At 39.0% G+C, this 21192-nt stretch overlaps 1 protein-coding gene across 4 annotated transcripts in view; it reads right to left on the bottom strand.

Annotated features, from left to right (window-relative positions):
- Positions 1 to 128: 128 nt before the first annotated feature.
- MCCB (3-methylcrotonyl-CoA carboxylase) overlaps positions 129 to 21192 on the bottom strand; it is a 47947-nt gene continuing 26883 nt past the window's right edge. For all 4 annotated transcript variants that reach the window (XM_088863965.1, XM_088863963.1, XM_088863964.1 and 1 more), the window contains 6 exons: positions 19011 to 19252; positions 18741 to 18905; positions 17781 to 17855; positions 14526 to 14657; positions 12455 to 12511; positions 129 to 623 (listed from right to left, as the gene is read on the bottom strand). In XM_088863965.1, the coding sequence (XP_088720091.1) occupies positions 420 to 623; positions 12455 to 12511; positions 14526 to 14657; positions 17781 to 17855; positions 18741 to 18905; positions 19011 to 19247 (870 nt within the window). In that variant the 5' untranslated portion in view covers positions 19248 to 19252 and the 3' untranslated portion in view covers positions 129 to 419. The remainder of the gene's footprint in view (positions 624 to 12454; positions 12512 to 14525; positions 14658 to 17780; positions 17856 to 18740; positions 18906 to 19010; positions 19253 to 21192) is intronic.

The raw sequence follows: 21192 nt of genomic DNA, 5'->3' as shown, positions 1-21192 counted from the left end.
ATATATTGTGGAGGTAAGTTACGAAAACGCCATTAACATAATCGGAAAGGGCTGGTACATTTCTGTTTATAAAGGCATTTGACTAAGAAAAAGAAAAAAAAAATGGAAGTTGTAAAAAGTCAGAAAAATGGAAAAACAGAGAAAAGTAACAGATGTTATTACGGAAACGATGGCCATAATTTGTTCTATGAATTGTTCTTATACCCGTCATTTCTGTCATAATGGCCCTCTGTCTATTCTGTTATAATGGGCGTTGGGCCAAGCTGCTGTGGCCTATACCATTCCTTGTTAAATAGTTTTGCAGCAAATTACATTTGCGGGAAAGCTTTCAAACTACTTGTAAACATGAACACAAACTGCAAAAGTAAAGCATACACTGCCATGCATCAATTGCTGAATAACACTACTTCATGGAAAGTTTACATCCTAAAGACACCATACTTGGTGTCAGCCGGGATGGGTATCGCAGAAGCAGCAAGACAAAGGCCCAAAACCTTTCTACTGTCTGCAGGATCAAGGATGCCATCATCCCATAGCCTCGCTGTTGAATAATATGGATTCCCTTCACGTTCATATGCTTCCACAACAGCATTCTTAAATCTCTCCTCCTCTTCTACACTCCACTGCAACAACACAATTACATCACACCACTATTATAAAAACAAAGGGCAAAATAGATGGAAGGTAGAAGAGAAGAGGGAAAACGACCTAAATCTTCTAAATAATTGAAAGAAAAGCTCAACATCCATGGATGACCAAAAATACCCTCCCATGTCAAGGGGAAAGACACATATCGCCTCATTCATTATTGATACTTAGACAATTACTTATCAAGAAAATGAATCAAATTTCACCAAATATTGTACTATAACTTCTTGATGTTCTATGTAATTTATATTTTACAAAATCTTGAATCTATCATCATATAAGGCTTAAACCAATGGTGGTAGAGCTCTTGGCTTTAAAAGAGGTCATAACTCCCAACTCCTGTTTGGAGTTGGGACACTTTTTGCCTCAATAAATTTGGACATCCCATATCTGCACTACCTTTTATTTTTTGGAATCTTTTGACTGTAGTATTGTATCAACTATTACGTATGGTAAAGAAATGTACAAGAGGTTGGGCATCCAGCAAGCTGGGTGCTCTCAGAAAAAACCCTAAAGGGATCCAGAAAATGCTATACAACCAGAAATAAAAGGAAAACTCGATACAAAAAGGGGGGACTAAGTGCTAAAAAAGGTGCCAGAGATCCCGAGTGTTGTCCTACTGCATTGGCCTCTCGCCATGTATGTGTCCTTAAGACACGCATAACCCTGCAAATATGAAAAATCTCATAAAAAATGTGATAAGAGTCTCCAAGGGCAAGGTGAGGACCCGGAGGCCAAGCAATGAGGCTTTTGGAATCTCCTTCCACGACTACTTCTAGGCTCCAATTTCGATTGAATTTCCTAAGGCCTTCAAGAAGAGCCACTGCTTCTGTGATGGTAGAGTCGGTGTGGCGAATGCATCGAGAGAAGGAGAAAACGGTTCAGCCGTCCTTGTCTCTGAAAATGTCCCTAATACCAGAAGGGCTCGTGTTGCGAAGGGAGAAACTGTCGAAGACGGGCAGGTGGTCTCCAAAGGGAGGCGCGAGGATTCTGGGGGGGGCTCAGGTTCAGCAGCACCAGCCAATCTTGGTGAAAATCAGTCTAGGAGAAATGCTTGAAGACTTTGTGATGTTTACCCCAAAAGGTGACCTAGGGCCTATTTTTCAAGGCTTGGACGGTAGCCTTCTCCCCTCGGAAAGTCCTACTCTCTCCATCCAAATTACCCATAACATGGCAGCCACGGAGGCCCACCAGAGAGGGGTGCCCGGCTTAGACCACAAAGGGAAGAAAAAAGCACAAAAGAGGTGTGGGACAGATCTCGGAGTCTCCCACGACCATTGAAAAGTTGGAGGTCTCCCTAGAGTAATCTGGCTAGGTCACAGTGGATGAAGAGGTCTGGATGGTTTCTTCATCCGCTAGGCACATGACAAATCGGTTTGGTATCTGCATTCCCCTTCTTTGGATCTGGCCAATGGTCAACTCTTGGAGATGCAATCCAATTGAAGACTTGGATTTTGGGGGAAATGAAGGAGAGTCAGGTTCTAACAGCAAGGGATGGGGGTGTAGAATGAGGAAGTGATTTTGCTGTAGAATGAGGCTACTGAGAAAACATCTGAGGGAGCCGGAGACGAAATAATCTTATCAGCACTATGGGGTGGGAGGAAAACATAATGGAGAAGGCATGACATGGCCAAGAATTCATGGACCACGTGGTCTGCTAAGGGCCTTCTGAAATTGGGGTTCCAAACTCTATCCAATCCTAAGGGGTCAAAGTGGTCAGCTACAGTCGATTGGCTATCACAAGCAAGGAGAACAAGTTTGGCGATCTCTCCATCAATGGAGAATAGCCTATCCAGAGATTGGGCCAAAAGATGACTCTGGTACCTTCCTGAGGCCGAAAACGGATATTGTTTTTTAAGAGCTTAAGGGTATGGAGGAGGGATCTCCAGATTCCAGAGGATTTGGAGTTGACGCTGCAGCTAGGGAGCTAGGCCAAGGCTCCACAACGATACTCATGTCGGAGGACTTCTTGCTAGAGATGGTTTTCTTGTGTGGCAAAGCACCACCACCACTTGCCCAAAATAGCTAAGTTGTTGGATTTAAGACTACGGATGCCCACCCCACTATGAGCCTTTGGCAAGCAAACTTTAGCCCATGAAATGAGGCGGTACTTCCTTAGCCCCTCCCCTGACGAAGGAAGTTCTTCATGAGTTGTTCCCAAGCCATGATTGAAGTCGACATATGAAAGACGTACATCTAGAAAATAGGGATGTGGAGAGGGTCAAGGTAAATCTCCCCTATGAGCAGGGGAACCTGCCCTTCCAATTGGCGAGTTTGCAATCGAACTTATCAACGATATTGCTCCATTGCCGTAGCTTGGTCTTCCCAATACATTAAGGCAAACCCAAGTAAATGGAAGTCACGTCATCCACCGTGCAACCCCAATGGTCCGCCAGGCATTGGGTCTCATTGGCCTGGATAGCCATGCCAATCATTTTGTATTTGGCCATGTTTACCCTAAAACTAGTGGCCATCTCGAAGCATTTGAGGAAAAGGACGGAATCGACCTATTGAGTGGAGGCGTTGTAAAAATAAGGGTGTTGTCAACGAATTGAAGATGGGAAATCTCCGGCCCTTGATTTCCTATAAAGAAGCTTGAGGAGGTTGTTACGGTATATCCCAGCGATTGATCGGCTAAAATTTTAGCAACAATAGCAAACAGGAAAGGCGAGAGAGGGCTTCTATGTCTAACACCTCTAGAGGTAGGGAAGATGCCTTTGGGGGATCCGTTAATAATGACTGAGAAGAAAGGAATGGATATGCATCCAAGATCCAACCCCTCCATCTTTGTCCAAACCTCATTCTCCTGAGAGTGTCATCTAGGATGACCCAGTCAGATGGTCGTCGGCCTTCTCTCAATCCAATTTGATGTCGAGACCTGGAATGTTGGAGAGGTATCTAGAGTGGATGCACTCATGTGCAACAAGAGCATCATCAAGGATTTGACGTTCCTTGAGTAAAGCCCCCTGAATAGGAAAGATGACCCAGCTGAGGACCTCCTTGAGCCTAGAAGCTAGGACCTTTGAGAAAATTTTGTATGAGCTATTTAATTAGATTGATGGGCCTGAAGTCATTAAGCTCTTTCGCCCCTTTGACCTTGGGTATTAAGGCGATGAAGGTTGCGTTCATGGCCTTATGAATACTGCATTTGACATGGAATTCATCCAAGAAAGCAAGCAGAAAGGGTCGAAGAGAGTCCAAAAGTGTTTGAAAATGACCACTATGTAGCTGTCTAGGCTGGAGGCTCGGTCCTGACCAAGGTCTCTTCTTTGGAAAACAGGTGCTCAAGCCATGTAGCTTTTTCCGGGGGAACTGAATGGAAGGACAGCACTACCATCCTTGGCCTTGGGCCGGTGGGGCCAGTAAAGAGATAAAAAAGGAGTTGATTATTGCCTTTTCCACCTAGGGAGGGGGGGGGCCAAATGGATTTCATCAAATTTGATGTGGGAGATGGAGTTTTTGCACCTTCTGCAGTTGGCAATCTCATGGAGAAAAGCAATATTGATGTCACCATATTTAAGTCATTTGACCCTCGATCTCAGAGACCAGAATATCTCTTCTTTGCGAGTGGATGCATTATGTGCATTAAGAGCACAGTCAAGGATCTGACGGTTCTTGATGAAAGCCCCCTGAGACAGAGACGTGACCCAACCGAGGAACTCCTTGAGAAGCTCGGCCCTTTGAGATAATTTTGTAGGAGCTATTAATTAGACTGATGGACCTAAAATCTTTAAGCTCTTTGGCCTCTTCAACCTTGGGCATCAAGGTGATGAAGGTAGCGTTCATGGCCTTATGAATAATACCTTTCGCGTAGAATTCATTGAAGAAGGCAAGCAGATCGGGACGAAAACAGTCCCAACAGTGTTCGAAAATGGCCACTGGTTAGCTGTCGGGTCTGAAGGCTACGTCCTGACTGAGGTCGTTTGACTGCCCTAAGGATCTCTTCTTCGGAAAACATGCGCTCAAGCTAGGCAGCTTTCTCTGGGGGGAATTGAACGGAAGGACAGCTTTGCTACCCTAGGCCTTGGGTCAGAGGGGCCAGTAAAGAGTTGAAAAAGAAGTCAATTATTGCCTTTTCCACTTTTTTTTTAGGTGGGGGGTGGTTGAAAAGGAATTCACCAACTTTGATGTTGGAGGAGCTTTCCCGCCTTCTGCAGTTCGCAATCTTGTGGAGAAAAGCGATATTAAGGTCACCAAATTTAAGCTATTTGACCCTGGATCTCTAGGACCAGAAGATCTCTTCCTTGCGGAGGAGAAGCTGGTTGTTTAGCATAGACTGTGCTCTTTGGTTCCTTTCATCAGTGGTCAGGGCTCTGCTTCCTTCAACGCAATCCCAAGGCTCGAGGGCCAACCAAAAATTGTCTTTTACGGATCAAAAGTTTCCTGGCAGTACCTTAACTCTTTCTATTATTATACACGTCTGGCACTGCCCTTGCAAGTGTCCTTCCCCATTTGTAGGAGTGCCACGATATGTCTCTATGGTGACACATGTCGACAAATGGAACTTGTACAATTTTTTAGTGCCTAGGTTTCATTGCAAAGTACAGATATGATCAGGGTACCTGAGATCACTAGGGAGATAGAGATCTTTATCAACAGAATGAAAGATTACGCATTATCTCCCACTTGACGTGTAACAATCCTAAACTTTCAAAAAAAAAAAAAAAAAAGAATGTCTTTAGGAACTGCTACCTTTCTAAATTTGAGCCCAAAATATTTGACTGGTTATTTTTTAAATGTTATTGAAAGTGACCGTTATTAATGGTTTCAGTGAAATTCATACTAATAATTTCAATGATATGTTAAGTACATGATATTGCTGCTTTCGAATGTTTAAAGAGATTTAGAAATGCTTTAAGTATGCAAGTGGACTCATCCGGTTCGCCGGTGAGGCATAAGTGGACCTATTCGGTACGTCAGTAGGGATTAAATGGATTCATCCGGTACGCCGGTGAGGTATAAGTGGACCTGCACGGATTAAGTGGACCTATCTAAGACGCCAATAGGGATTAAGTGGACCCATCAGGACGCTGATGGGGTATATAGATGACCTATTTGGAACGCCAGTAGGGTATTTTGTGAAATCTTTTGAATTATGCACTGCCGTTAAAATGTTATATGCATTTCAATTATTCGGATTATACTTAATTATGCATTTTTTAAAGTGAAACTGTTAATGCATTTCTGTTAATAGATCTCCTTTTTGAAAATATTGATATCTTTCAACTATTATTATTTTTAGGATTATGATGATCACTTACTGAGTAGCCAAACTCATCAAATTGCGGGAAACATTTTTTCAAGATAACGGCGGTTTCATTTTGAGTGCTTATCAGGATCAACTGTGGAAGATATTGTAGTTGTGCTTAAACTTTCTTTTGTTACTTTGTAAGAATTCGCCTCTGTAAATTTGTCCTATCAAGTGATGTATATAGGTTTTGACAGTCACATCTCAGGAATATCAGTGTTGTAAATTCTTGGGGCGTGACAATTATGGTATCAGAGCAATAGGTTTAAGATTCTTAGGAAATTTAAAAAGAATATACTTAAAAATCACATTTATTGTGTGTACAGACCGGGACGAAGTCCAAATCCAGAATAGCTGAAGCTAATATGGAAGGAATTCACAAAGCCTTGGAAAATATGGTTGCTCTAATTCAACATCAGATGGAAACAACAATCCACCAAGGTAGTCAGTTACGGGAAATGGTGGGAGTAATATCGAACAATTTAAGAAATTGAACCGACCTTTTTTTAAGGGTGTTGTAAACCCACTGGAAGCCGAGGGATGGATTATGCAATTAGAGAAAATATACGTAGTAATGGAATGTCCTGATGATAGGAAGGTGGCCTTGGTAGTTTTTATGTTAGAAGGTGAAGCATGACATTGGTGGCGAATGGCAAAAGGAGTATTGGTCAAAGGAAATAAACTCTTGACTTGAGAAGTATTTCTAGAGGCATTTAATGAAAAGTATTTTCCAGATCTTATTCGAGACAAAAAAGAAATGGAATTTCAAAAATTAATCCAAGGAAACCGGACAGTAGCACAGTACGAGGCCAAGTTTACTGAATTGGCCAGGTTTGCACCACATATGATTAACAATGAGGCAAGAAAGGTGAAAAAATTTGAAAGGGGTCTCAGACCTGCTATTAGAAGCAGAATATCAGTCTTAAAATTGAGAACTTATGCTGAAATAGTGGATCGAGCCCAAATTGTCGAAAAAGATTTCGAAAATTTTCCAAAAGATGGAAAATCAGAAATGTTAAATTAGACCCACACCATCTAATCGACAACAGTTTGAAAGGGCAAACAAGAAGCCAAGGCTCTTGCCACTTCAAAGCCCAATAGAACCACGTAAAAAATATGGGAAAAACCGTGGATCGACTCCTTGTTATTGGCATACTAGAGCCTGTTTTAAATGTGGAAAATTGAGGCACCAAATTACAGAGTGTCCTAGCTTACAGATGCAACAGCTTCCAAAGCAGGGAGAAATAGCTCAAAAGCCTCAAATGAAGGGAAGAGTATTTGCAATCACCCAGCAAGACGCTCATGCCTCAAAATCAGTGATTCAAGGTATTCTTACTATCTTCCAAAAAGTCGTTCATGTTTTGATTGATCCCGGATCTACTTATTCATTTGTGTTACCACACTTTGCATGCCACTTAAAGGTCGAACCAGAACAATTAGAATACATTCTAGAGGTAGCCACACCGATGGAAAATTCAAGTGACACCAATATAGTGTAAAAATCTTGTGTAATAAAGATAGAAGAAAATGAACTGTTGGTTCATTTAATACTTCTAGAAATTCAAGATTTTGATGTAATATTAGGCATGGATTGACTTCTGCATACCATGCAAGTATTGATTGTTACAAGAAAATGGTTACCTTTAGTATTCCGGATCAACCAGTATTTTACTTCAATGGTATCATAGAAGACTCCCCATCATATTTAATCTCCTGTATTCGAGCTAATCGCCTCTTTCGAAAAGGGTGTCGAGACTTTCTTGCCTGCTTATATCAAAGAAGATAGGAAGGAAGAGACAAATTTGGATACCACTCTGGTTATTCGAGAATTTCCTGATGTTTTCCCTGAAGAATTGCCAGGATTACCGCTTGACAGGGAAATTGAATTCTCTATTGAATTTTTGCCAAGGGTAGCCCCAATTTCTAAGAAACCTTACAGAATGGCACCTGCAGAACTTAAAGAACTTAAACAACAATTGGAAGAATTATTAGATAAAAGTTTTATCAGGCCCAGTGTGTCACCTTGGGGTGCTCTGGTATTGTTTGTTAAAAAGAAAGATGGGACCATGAGATTGTGTATCGATTATAGACAATTGAACCAAGTGACAGTGAAAAATAAGTATCCATTACCTAGAATTGATGATTTATTTGATCAATTACAAGGATCACAAGTGTTTTAAAAAATTGATCTTAGAACTGGATACCATCAGCTTAAGATTAAAAGTGAAGATGTTCCCAAGACAGCTTTCAGAACAAGGTATGGCCATTATGAATTTTTAGTCATGCCTTTTGGATTAACCAATGTACCGGCTGCATTTATGGATTTGATGAATCGGGTCTTTAAGCCCTTTTTGGATAAATTTATTGTGGTATTTGTCGATGATATTTTAATTTAATCCAAGAATCAGAAGGAACATGAGCAGCATGTTAGAATGGTATTGCAAATATTAAGAGAAAAGAAATTGTATGCCAAACTTAGTAAATGTGAATTTTGGCTTGAACAAGTGACATTTTTAAGACATGTCATATCAAAGGAAGGTCTATCAGTTGATCCTTCAAAGGTTGAAGCCGTTGTTAATTGAAAACAACCAAGTAATGTGACTGAAGTTCGAAGTTTTTTGAGATTGACAAGATATTACAGAAAATTTGTAAAAAGATTTTCTCAAATCGCAACCCCATTGACTCGATTGACACAGAAAAATATCAAATTTGAGTGAACAAGTGAATGTGAGGAGAGTTTTCAAGAACTAAAAGTTCGATTAACTTCAACACCTATTTTAACTATTCTTGAGGGGAGTGGGAGATTTGTGATTTATAGTGATGCTTCACATAAAGGCTTGGGCTGTGTATTAATGCAATATGGGAAGGTAGTAGCATATGCATCCAGACAGTTGAAAGAATATGAAAAAAGATATCCAATTCATGACTTGGAGCTGGCTGCAATAGTATTTGTTTTGAAAATGTGGAGGCATTATCTATATGGTGAGCAATTGGAAATATACACGGATCATAAGAGCTTGAAATACCTCTTCGCTCAGAAAGATTTAAATATGCGGTAGATAAGATAGATGGATTTCTTAAAAGATTATGATTGTACAATCCATTATCATTTAAGAAAAGCTAACGTTGTGGCCGACGCTCTAAATAGAAATCTACGGGAGTCTTAGCTCATCTAATGATCCAAGAAATGAAATTGTTAGAGGAAATAGTGGATTGGCATTCGACTCGGTTCATTAATGGTGTGGTAAGTATGATTGCTAACATTAAGGCAGAACCCCAATTAATCCAAGAGATTTGATCGGCACAAAAGAAAGACCCTCAGGTCCCTCAAGTTATAATTGTAGAAAAAGTGAAGCTGGGAAAGAGAGAAGAATTCTCTATATGTAGTGAGGATTTGCTAAGATTCAAAAGTCGGGTTTGTGTCCCAAATGATGAGAGTGGGAAGAAAGCTATCTTGGAAGAAGCACATCACTCTCGTTATACGATACATCCCGGAAGTATTAAAATGTATCGGGACCTGAAGAAAACCTTTTGGAAGAATAATATGAAGAAAGAGGTAGCACTATTTGTGTCTAAGTGCCTAACATGCCAGCAAGTAAGAGTTGAGCATCAAAGGCCCGCTAGGTTGTGGCAGCCTTGACCCGTGTCAGAGTGGAAGTGGGAGCACATCTCTATGGATTTGTCTTTGACTTGCCTAGAACAAATTCAGGACATGATAGCATTTGGGTCATTATAGACCGGCTGACCAAAGTTGCCCACTTTCTGTCGATTCGCACGACGTACACTTTGGATCGACTGACCCAGTTGTACATTAAGGAAATAGTGCGGTTGCATGGAGTTCCGGTCAGTATTGTATCGGACAAGGATACTCGGTTTGCTTCTAAATTTTGGGCTAGGCTACAGTCAGCCATGGGGATGAGACTCACCTTTAGCACTGCCTTTCACCCTCAAACTGATGGACAATCGGAGAGGACCATCCAAACTTTGGAAGATATGCTGAGGGCCTGTGTCATTGACTTTACAAGAAGCTAGGAAGACCATTTACCCCTGATTGAATTTGCTTATAATAATAGCTTCTAAGCCAGTATTCAAATGGCACCATATGAAGCTTTGTATGGAAGGAAATGCAGGTCACCCATCTGTTGGGACGAGGTTGGTAAAAGAAACCTTTTGAGGTCAAAAATTGTCCAGGTAACCACAGATAAGATAGCATTAATTCGAGAAAGGCTCAAGACAGCTCAGAGTTGACAAAAGAGTTATGCCGATAACCGACAAAGAAATCTTGAATTTGAGGAAGGTGATTGAGTTTTCCTAAAATTCTCACCAATAAAAGGCATTATGAGATTCGGTAAGAAAGGAAAGCTGAGCCCACGTTACATCAGACCATTTGAAATCCTGGAAAGAATCGGACGTGTCGCTTATAGACTTGCGTTACCACCCGAATTGGCAAACGTCCATAATGTCTTCCATGTATCATCATTACGAAAATATCAGCCCGACCTATCCTATATCTTGAAATATGAACCTTTACCGATCAGGAAGGACCTATCCTTCATTGAGCAGCCAATTTTGATACTGAATAGAAAGGTACCAGTGTTGCGCAACAAGGAGATTCTTTTGGTCTGTATATTATGGCAGTACCATTCAAGAGAGGAGTCGACTTGAGAACGAGAAGACGATATCAGAGAAAAATATCCCTATCTTTTTCAGTAATCAGGTACACAAATTTAGAGAACTAAATTTCTTTAAGGGGGAAAGAATGTAACAATCCTAAACTTTAAAAACAAAAAAAAAAAAAAACTTTTAATAAGTGATGGTCCATATGAGCATGATGGTCCTTAGGGACCATCACTACTTTCAAAAGCTTTTAGTTTAAGTTTTTGCTGCTTTGTCGGGTCCTTTAGTGGACGTGGGCTTTAAACGTTCTGGTGTAATATAATTGTTACACCTCATGTATGAGGTGTAACTTAATAAGATAATATAATAAAGTATCTTAAGAATTTAAATAGGAGAGGTGAGGACTCTCACCCTAGAAAATTTTTGAAATCTTTCTCTCTCTAGCCGAATTTTTATCAAAAGTTTCTTCTCAAATATTTTAGGTAAGTGACTTCATTATCTTGAAAAATAATTCGTTCTTTTCAAAAATGAAATGAAATAATTATTTCTGCTTATTATCATGAATTTTAAGCACGATAAATTTTATGCGCAAGCGACCTCATTAATTTGAAAAAAATCTTTTTAATAAAATTATGATATTAGAAATTTTAAATGTTGTAAATTCTTAGAAAGAAATTTATTTATTTATTTATCTTATCTATTGTTAGAAAATTTTAGAAATAAAATTATTAGAAATAAATGTGATAGTTCTGCTTTTACTAAAATTGTGAGATTTCTTTCTACTGTTTTTGAATATTTAGACATTGTAAAATTCATGTGCAAATGACTGCATTATTATCTGAAAACTGATATTTTTGCATTTGATTATAGCATTGTCTGTGAAATGTTTATTTGCGAATTGACATCCCATAAATTGTGATAATTCCGTATTCGTGAATTTTTATAAGAGTTTTTCTATACATATTAGATTGGCAATTATGCTAGAATGTCTTTACGAACTGCTACCTTTCTAAATTTGAACCCAAAATATTTGACTAGTTATTTTTGAAATGTTATTGAAAGTGACTGTTATTAATGGTTTCAGTGAAATTCATATTAATAATTTCAATGATATGTTGAGTACATGATATTGCTGCTTTCAAATGTTTAAAGAGATTTAGAAATACTTTAAGTATGCAAGTGGACTCATCCGGTTCGCCGATGAGGCGTAAGTGGACCTATCCGGTACGCCGGTAGGGATTAAGTGGACTCATCCGTACGCCAGTGAGGTATAAGTAGACCTGCAAGGATTAAGTGGACCTATCTGGGACGCCGATAGGGATTAAGTGAACCCATCAAAACGCTGATGGGGTATATAGGTGACCTACTTGGGACGTCAATAGGGTATTTTGTGAAATCCTTTGAATTATGCACTGCCGTTAAAATGTTATATGCATTTCAATTATTCGGTTTATACTTAATTATGCATTTTTTAAAGTGAAACTGTTAATGCATTTCTGTTAATAGATCTCCTTTTTGAAAATTTTGATATCTTTCAACCATGATTATTTTTAGGATTATGATGATCACTTACTGAGTAGCCAAACTCATCAAATTATAGTAAACATTTTTTCAAGATAACTGCGGTTTCATTTTGAGTGCTCGTCTGAATCAACTCTGGAAGATATTGTAGTTGTGCTTAAACTTTCTTTTGTTACTTTGTAAGAATTCGCTTCTGTAAATTTGTCCTATCAAGAGATGTATATAGGTTTTGACTGTCACATCTCAGGAATATCAGTATTGTAAACTCTTGGGGCATGACATGACGAGACTGTAAAAAGGTAAAAGAAGATAACGTTGTTGTGCATGGTAAAGAAAATTTTCTATACAAATTTTGAGATGGCTATTTATACCATCTTTCGGAATTTTAAGAAAAATTTGGTCCAGAGAAGGAGGAACTACCTTCAATCCCTGCAACTTTTTATTCTTCTTTTCAATCTGAGCAAGGACCTCAGCAGCCTGCATATTTATGATAAAGTCATCCAAAGAACAAGTATCAGCACAATAATAAGCTTATAATATCGCATTCTTAAAGCTAATATGTATATAAACCTAAATGATAAAAAACAGATAAACAAAATATAATCTTCAGGGTTTGTTTCAACAAAATGGATGTAATTTTTGAAGTTTAACCTTTCAGAAATGGCAGGTATCATAAGAAGTAATCCGAACTTTCATGTCATCTATTCAGCAAGTCCAAGATTCTACATCCCCAATGTGACAAGCCTCGGCCGAGTCCACTTGGATGCAGCCAAGTAGCCTTGTGTGTACAACTCGGGGCATAAAAAATAAATTCAAAAAAGTAAAAAATATTTACAAAAAATGCTGAAATGTTATACAAACGTTTTTCATATGATCGAGATGTATTTGGAAAGATTGGTGAGTGTTTTTTGTCATAACCACTATTTTTGTATTTTCTTTTTCTTTTTTTTTTTCAGATTTTTTACTTTTACTACAAATTTTCTATGTTTTCCTTTTTCATTTTTGTAGGGACTTTTGGCTCTGTGCAGGACACAGCCATGTTCTCAAGCTCGCTTTGGCCTTGGCCAAGGCGAGTTCCGGCACACTGCTATATTCAATTTCGTAATCCTTTATTCTTCAAAGAATACATTTACAAGACCATTCCCATAAAAAAGGTTCCATTAGGGAGGGTCCACCCAATGGGATGACCCGACATGGGTGTGCGTCTGGACCTAGATATTGAACCTGGGTTCAGGCCTGGGTTTGGACGACCCAGACCTAACCTAGGTCAAGTTTGGGTTCGGGTCCATCCTTGACCTTATCGATTCTGGTCTGATATATATATATATAGAGAGAGAGATCGAGTAATGATCCTGTGAGACCCTCCCACACCCATGTGTGTAGGACCCCAAAAAATCGCAATTAAATTTGGCACAGATCTCTAGAAAAGCCAAGTCCCACACCCATGTGATAACTTTTCTAGAGATTTGTGCTAAATTTAAAGGTGATCCTTTGGGGTCTTACACATATGAGTGTGGGAGGGTCTCATAGGATCATTACTCATATATATATATATATATAACACTATCATATATTATAAAATATTTATAATTTGTATTTCTTTTATCTAGACCAGACCAGACCCAATGGGTCGGGTTTGGGTTGGGTCTAGGTCCAACTAGGACCAAGTTGGTAGGGTCGGGGCCAACCTCGACCCCACCCAACCAATTAACACCCCTACCCAGAAAATGAGGTTTCTATCCAAGCTGCTCTATTCTACAATTTCGAAGGATGGTGCCACCATGAGGCACCTGCCTCATGCAACACCGTGCTGGCCCCCATCAAACTCATCTTTTTTATGGATCGAAGACCTAAAACACCTTCTAAAATCCTGTGAATCCATTTCCACCCAAGACAAATGGGTTAGCACTCTAAAATGGTGCAAATCTGACTGATCCAGGGTCCAATGAAGTGGACTGTCCAAGTTCCCTGTTGAGAAGGCATTCAAGAAGGGTATCTAAAAGGCTCCAAATCCATTTTCTTTTCGAGGATCTAGCTCTTGGGGCTCCATACGATGGACTTGCAGACTTTTCTGTCCTTAATCATCCAAAATATAGAGAAATGAGGGGGAACCACATTTTCTCAGTTGAGGCCCTGTCTCACTGATCTTTTCCTTTCGAAAGCAATGACCAATATTTGTAAATTATTGTAACAGGAGGTTGAACAGATTTGCTATGTTTTTTCATGAAAAGACAAACTTCATTAAAGTCCTAAGGTTACATAGTTGTCCTAACTCTTGTGGCGAGTTAGATAACTAAAACCGCATGATTCTGCTCGGTTAGAGTATTCCAAAGCTCTTTGCGCGCAACTAACTCTTCATTCAATAATTTAAGAAAAGATTGATGCCAGTCCATCCATAATGACGCAGATGTTTACAGCACATTACCACAAAAAATTGGAAAAGCCTAACAAAAGGAAGCCCACAGGATTATGAAAAGAAATGTAGCACTACCTGAGCACCGCCCATCACAGAGATCCTAGCTGAAGGCCAAAGGAAAAGAAAATTGGGACCGTATGCACGCCCACACATCCCATAATTTCCAGCACCAAAGCTTCCGCCAACAATAATTGTCACCTTGGGAACCTGCCAAAAGATCAGATCGCAGAAATTTATAACTAATCTCAGCTAGAGTAAGGTGAACATAAGAGAAGAAAATGGATGTCAGCAACAGAATCCCAGTCGAATACAATGGGCAGACATGAAGAGATGTGAATAACAGAACAGATAATGGATGATACTGAATAATTCATGAAAACTGAAGGACAGAGATTAGCCAAACGCATAGCATTTAGCAACCTAAACTATTTGGGATTGACCATCAAATGCATGGTGCAAACTGAGAATCGCACCGATGACTGCATGTAAATCCTCTAAGAACCCCTTCTCAAGAATTGACTTTGTCATATCAACGAACAAAAAGCTGCTAATGAAAACAGTGACTGTTAGTATGCCTCTTCTCCTGACTCAACTTGGGGGAGGCGCCACTTCTTCACATCAGCAGAAACTCTGCAATCGCTCCCGCAAGACTCACTTTGGGTCCGCTATTGATCCATTTTTAGTACTTAAATGTGATATTCATCTCAGCTTAAATGCTCCTTTGCCAATTGAAAGCTCTTTGTAAAATGATTATTGTCCATGTGCTACTAGAGTTAGTATTGAATTAGGCATAAGTAATAGCTAAAGCAAAAAAAGGTTGAAATTGGATGAAAAAGGTGTTGGCAACCCGTTGATTACTAAGCCTTATCAAATATTACTTTAAACTGTAAGAAGTGGGTTGCTCACAATTGTTGGGAACAAGAGTGGGAGCCTGGGAACTTCCCATGGTTGAAGCTTCTTCCTTCTCTGACAAATGCACCATATGTATATGGAGTGATAGGAAGCATCCTCTATACTATACACACACATATACACATAACTGTGATCCCATTCAGTTGGTACCACAATCCCTTGTAGTGGGTGAGCGAGGCCCACTCGAGCTCCAACCCTGGGATTGTCAGAGAAAGATTTGGTGGTGGCAGGGAGGGAAGGAGCTTTACCCCCCCCACACACCCGGTCCACTCCCTGCATCCACATGTTGCTTATCGATGAATGTCTCAAACTCATATAGAAAAGAGTGCGGTTTGTATAGAGCCAAAGCTCTAAACAATCAAAGTAGAGCGCACCTTCAAATAGTGCCGAGAAATGTGGTTTCAATACTAGAAATCTTTGTGATAGCCTTAAAATATATTTTCATCTCTAATTATAAAATTTAAAGCTTCAAGAATAGTGTAGATCAAGCAGATCTATGAAAGCTTGAAAATCTTGAAAATTGATGGTCCAAAAATCCATTACAAGATGCACTATTTCCAAAACTTGAAATCCATTTTTTCCTTATGTACATGCATCTTAATGTCAAGATGATCAATTTGAGGATATTTGGGGATCAAAACAACCTCTTCTAGTGAAATTTTTGAGGTGCGCTCCAATTTGATTGTTTAGAGCCTCAGCTCTATATAAACTTTGTCCTATAGAAAACCACAGGATTGAGCTTTTTTCAGAAAATTAATCAACACTTAATAGAGAAAATTCAAAGACTATACAATTGAAGGACACCCAACCAAGAGAGGTTCGATCTGATGGAACCAAGATCAGAAATATAGTGGACACAAGCATGGATGTCTGCCCAGTTACCTGAAAGCTACTATGAAGCGTACATCCCAAGATAAGTAACAAGTGGAACATGCAACATATTATACCTAAAGCAACAATGAATGCTTGTGGGTCAAGATGGAAAGGTAATACTAACATATTCAGCCATAACCAAGTAAAAATTATCCTCTTCTGAATTTCTCGCAAGCCAATCCTTCTTGGTTTTAGACTCTTCTTTCTTTTAATTCATCATTGGCATGCCTTCTTAAAGGATCAAACTCGTCATCTTCACCAAATAAGTTCTATCTGCCTCCTCCATCCCCAGATTGAGCTGCCATTACACCAGAGCACATTGTTGGTTTCTTCTGTATTTCTACAATCAGACTTTTTCTTTTCCCTAAGCATTTATCATACTATGCATGTGAAACTATTTTCCACCTCCATCATCCTAGTTTCCTTGATACTCATTACTCATCCTCCTTCTTGTCATTGAGCTTTGCCTATCTTACCACCATGCCTTTCTGAAACAGAACACTTTTTTCTCAAGGCAATTTTTTTCTTTCCTAGAGCGTCCCCCCACTCTTAGAACTTCAGCAAATTTAGCCTGCTCCATAATAATGGCCTTCAAGCAATTATATTCTCACAAGGCAACAATATTGGACACTTGCAGCCCTTGAACTCTACTCCATATTAAAGCCGCATAGTATTCTTCATGCAATGAACTCTGGATTGATATATTTCTATGGTAATGGATTTAGTTACAAAAGTCTAAGAGACGTTGGGGCATCCTCAGCATAACTTTTGGTCCAAGTATCAAGTTTAATAACTTTTCTTCCGTTGGTCAGCAATCTTAAACCTGACTCTAAGGTGCTATTATGAAACAATAGGTTCCCTAGTGCAGAAATCAAGTCATGATTCGTGAGAGCAGCTCTTTTGGTCAGAATCTTGATTGGTCAAACATGAGCCCATATCATTTTGTATTGTGTATGTATCTGTACATGTCATTACCAGATTTGTAACTGTGTACGAATCTCTAGCAGAAAAGGCATACCCTGGCAGCTCACCCAACATGCCTTGTGCAATTATTAAGATTCAAAACATTCATTTGGAACATTACTAAGATAACATACTTGATCTAAACCCGTTGCGATGCAACACTATTGTTGTAGAAAATCCCTGGGCAATCTAGTGGCTAATATTCCACTCCATATGTCAGGTTCATTTCAAACTAATTACAATGAAAGGAGAGCTATCATGCACATGAAACCATGGAAGCCAAAGCTCCAAATTCCTCATCTACTTTAGTTGAAGATATACCAGCAATGATTGAAAGTAGTAATTCACATCCAAGATAACCATGTTATGGCAAAAAAAATCGAAGTAGAATGAAAATAAACTAAGTTTGCCAACCTAAACATGCCTCAATACAAAATCCAACAACAATCTGGAAAATTCATTATAGAAGAGATATTCAATGACCCAACTAAACCTGGGCTGGCCTAACCTTGGGAAGAAAAAAAAATGAATTGATTCTAAATGACATATTTTCAGTGTATTATGTATAGGAATAAATGCAACCTTGGCACATGAGACTGCCATCACCATTTTCGCTCCAGCCTTGGCAATGCCACTCGCTTCAGATCTTGAACCAACCTGTAATTAAACAATATTTACAAGAATTTAGCGAACCTCCAAACAAGTTACTTTCATGATCAGTCAAGGCATCGCAAATTAAATAACAAAAGAATTTTAGAATAGAGTATTGCCTTAATGAATTGATATTAAGGATCCTAAATTTCGTTATTATTTGAGATGCCAATAGAATATAGAATGGACAAATTTATTCTACTTCATGACTCAATACAAATGGGAACAAATTAAACTACTAAATACACTGAAGAACAATTGAACTACAGATTGGTTCATACAACATTGTAGACAATGAAATGTCAAAAGATTTAAGTGACAACAAGCATAATAGGTAAAGTTCCTCACTTCTGAAGGAAGACTTAACTTCAAGGAACATGACAAAAGAGATGTTTGTGTCATATGACCCCAATCTTCATTCTTTGAAGCTGAAATATTAGGGAAAGGTATTTTGTTGACTATTTTCAGGATATTTTTTTCCCCATTTGAACAAACCTCTGTGGACTTTTCATTCAATTGGTTTCTGCACCTTATCGAGGATGTTAGTTATATTAGAGCACTACAGAGGCCTTCCTTTCAGGAATAGAGGCTTGAAGTATAATCGCCATATTGTTGGACTTCATTGGTTTTTACTAGTGTCCCTATCAAGAAGGAAGCATCGTGTATAATACGTCCTTATAACAGGATTGCTTTTCTTGCAAGTCGCTCGGAATTTGGAAATAACTAGTTCTAATCCGATCACAATCTACAAAGTGCAGATAGCGGTCTGAGCAGAACACAAGTCACCCTGCTTTTCTTCCAAACAGACCCTTGAGATTATTCTAATCATTCCAATTACTGTTGCAAATATCAATGGGGGATTTGGTTATGTCAAAGGATAAGAGATCGTACCATAAAGCCAGTGATATTCTGTAAAAATATCAATGGAATATTACGTTGTGCACATAATTCAATGAAATGGGCCCCTTTCAACGCAGATTCAGTAAATAAGATGCCATTATTTCCAATTATTCCTACTGGTTGCCCAAATATCCTCGCAAAACCTGTGACAAGAGTCTGCAAACAAAAAGAAGAGAACCAACGCTTGTAAATTTCATATGCTCAATGCAACAATCAGCATTACTACAAATAACATTTCAAATGGAAAAAAGATGATCTTACCGTGCCATACAACCTTTTGAACTCATTGAACTCGCTTCCATCAACAATTCGAGCAATCACAGATCGGATGTCAAAAGACTGCTTCTGATCAGTTGATGCAATATAACGAAGCTCATTCACATCATATAATGGATCTTCATAATTGGAAAGAGGACACGGTGAGTCATTCACCTCTCCTTGTTTCCCAGCCATGTGAAGGTTTTTAATTATACTTCTCCCGATGGACAGTCCGTGCATCTCATCTATTATCAGAACAAATTCACCAAAATGTAAGATGGAAGATAGTAGAAAAAACCCGGAAGTGACATTCCTATAACCAAGTTATTCATAAAATCAGGTCTACATAGAAAACAAGATGTTTATGTGGAAAACAAACACACATACACACACACACACACACACACACACACACACACACACACACACACACACACCCACACCCACACCCATACACACACACACACACACACACAAAAAAAAAAGGGACCCGTTGACATAAATCCAGAAGAACATTGATTTAGTGGTAAAACCCACAAAGGGATCAGTTAAAGGGAAAGAAAAAGAAAATGATCTGATTTTAAGAAATCCATGGCCATCTCCAGATTATTGATGGAAGGTAACCTACAAGATAAAGAAGAGTGAACTTTGTTTTGTGAACTTTGTTTTGTGAACTTTAGTAAGCTCTGTTTTCTTAGTTATTCTGAGATGACAGAACTTGAGCCTCTCCAAGTGAAGTAGATCTCTGACAGCTACTTCTTAGTATGGAAAACTTCTGGTTGCAAGCCCACCTTGGTGTGTCGTTGGGTATGCCACGAGAGATGATTTCGTTCGAGTGAAACGCTCTAATATGGCAAGGAGAAGGCCTAAAGGGACATGGATGGAAGTAGTGAAAAGAGATATGGTGATATATGGTCTGACTAAGCATATTACCCTTGATGGAGCGGAGTTTTGGAATAAGACCCATGTAGCCGACCTCAAATAGTTGTGATAAGGCTCGGATGATGATAATGTTCATGACATATGTAAATCTCTGTCTGTGTGTGTACTGCAGTCATGTACAATTTTGTAGAATTGTGCTACCAATCACATCAAAACTACAGATTTTGAGGTTTAACAAGTGAAATATAAGTTATTAGCAATATTCTCATTTTAAATTACATAACTCACTCTTATTAAAGAGCAGTATAAATATTTGTTCAGTCAAAGGACTCAGGAATAGGAAAGAGGCTGGGGTCGTGGTGGTAGCATCCCCACACCCAGTTACCACATCGTGGTATCCATTCCTCCCGCTGACACCCCCAATTAACACCTTCAAAATGTAACTCCCCCAATCTATTGAAAAAACGGGTAGGGGCCTGTCTTCCCCACTGAATTACCCAAAAAAAAAAAAAGGACTCAGGAATGAAATTCTTGAATTATAAGATTTTGAAGCTACCACTGCATCAAACAGTTACTGGTAGAAAAATAGAGGATTCAATTCCATGGATAGAGATTGGGAGAATGCAATATCAATAACTTAAGTCTTTAGCAATCACCTGAGATACCATGTACTACATAATTTACCCCAGAAAAAGGAAGAAAAAAAAAGCTTAATAATACATATACATCATCATCATCATCTTAGCCTTATTCCAACTATATTTGGGGTCTGCTATACGTATCATGTTCTACCATTACACTCTATCAAGGGTATACCCCTGAGTCAGACCATAAGTCATCATATCTCGTCTCAGTACTTAAATCTATGTTCTTTTGAGCAATCCCCTTGCCATTTTAGAGCTTCCACTTGAATCAAATTGCTCCTTCTAATCGGCCCAAAGCGGTCCCAAGCCCAGAGAAAGGAGGGTTGTGCTAGGTTGGCAACTAACATAAAACTTTTGCCACATATTTTCATGCTCTGAAGTAAAGTTGGAAAGTCAATTTCACTGCTAGTAGTGAATTCACATATGATGATATAGTTCATTTCCATCAATTATAGTTCTAATAATAAATTTTCGATAAGCTAGTGATTTTTAGCCTGAAACTTCTTTCATTGCAGATCCAAGGTCCATACTTTGTCTCAGCTGTAAATGGAATTCTAACTACAAGGACCTTCCCAGGGCCAGAACCAAACCCCCCCCCCCCCCCCCCCCCCCCCCTGCCCCCCCCACCAAGAAAAAATAAATAAAAAAAATAAAATAAA

This window comes from Amborella trichopoda, chromosome 4 (genome assembly GCF_054954075.1).
Source record: "Amborella trichopoda isolate Santa Cruz 75 chromosome 4, AtrichopodaSantaCruz75HAP2 v2.0, whole genome shotgun sequence".
Lineage (NCBI taxonomy): Eukaryota > Viridiplantae > Streptophyta > Magnoliopsida > Amborellales > Amborellaceae > Amborella > Amborella trichopoda.
This window is presented reverse-complemented; position numbering and strand designations above follow the sequence as displayed.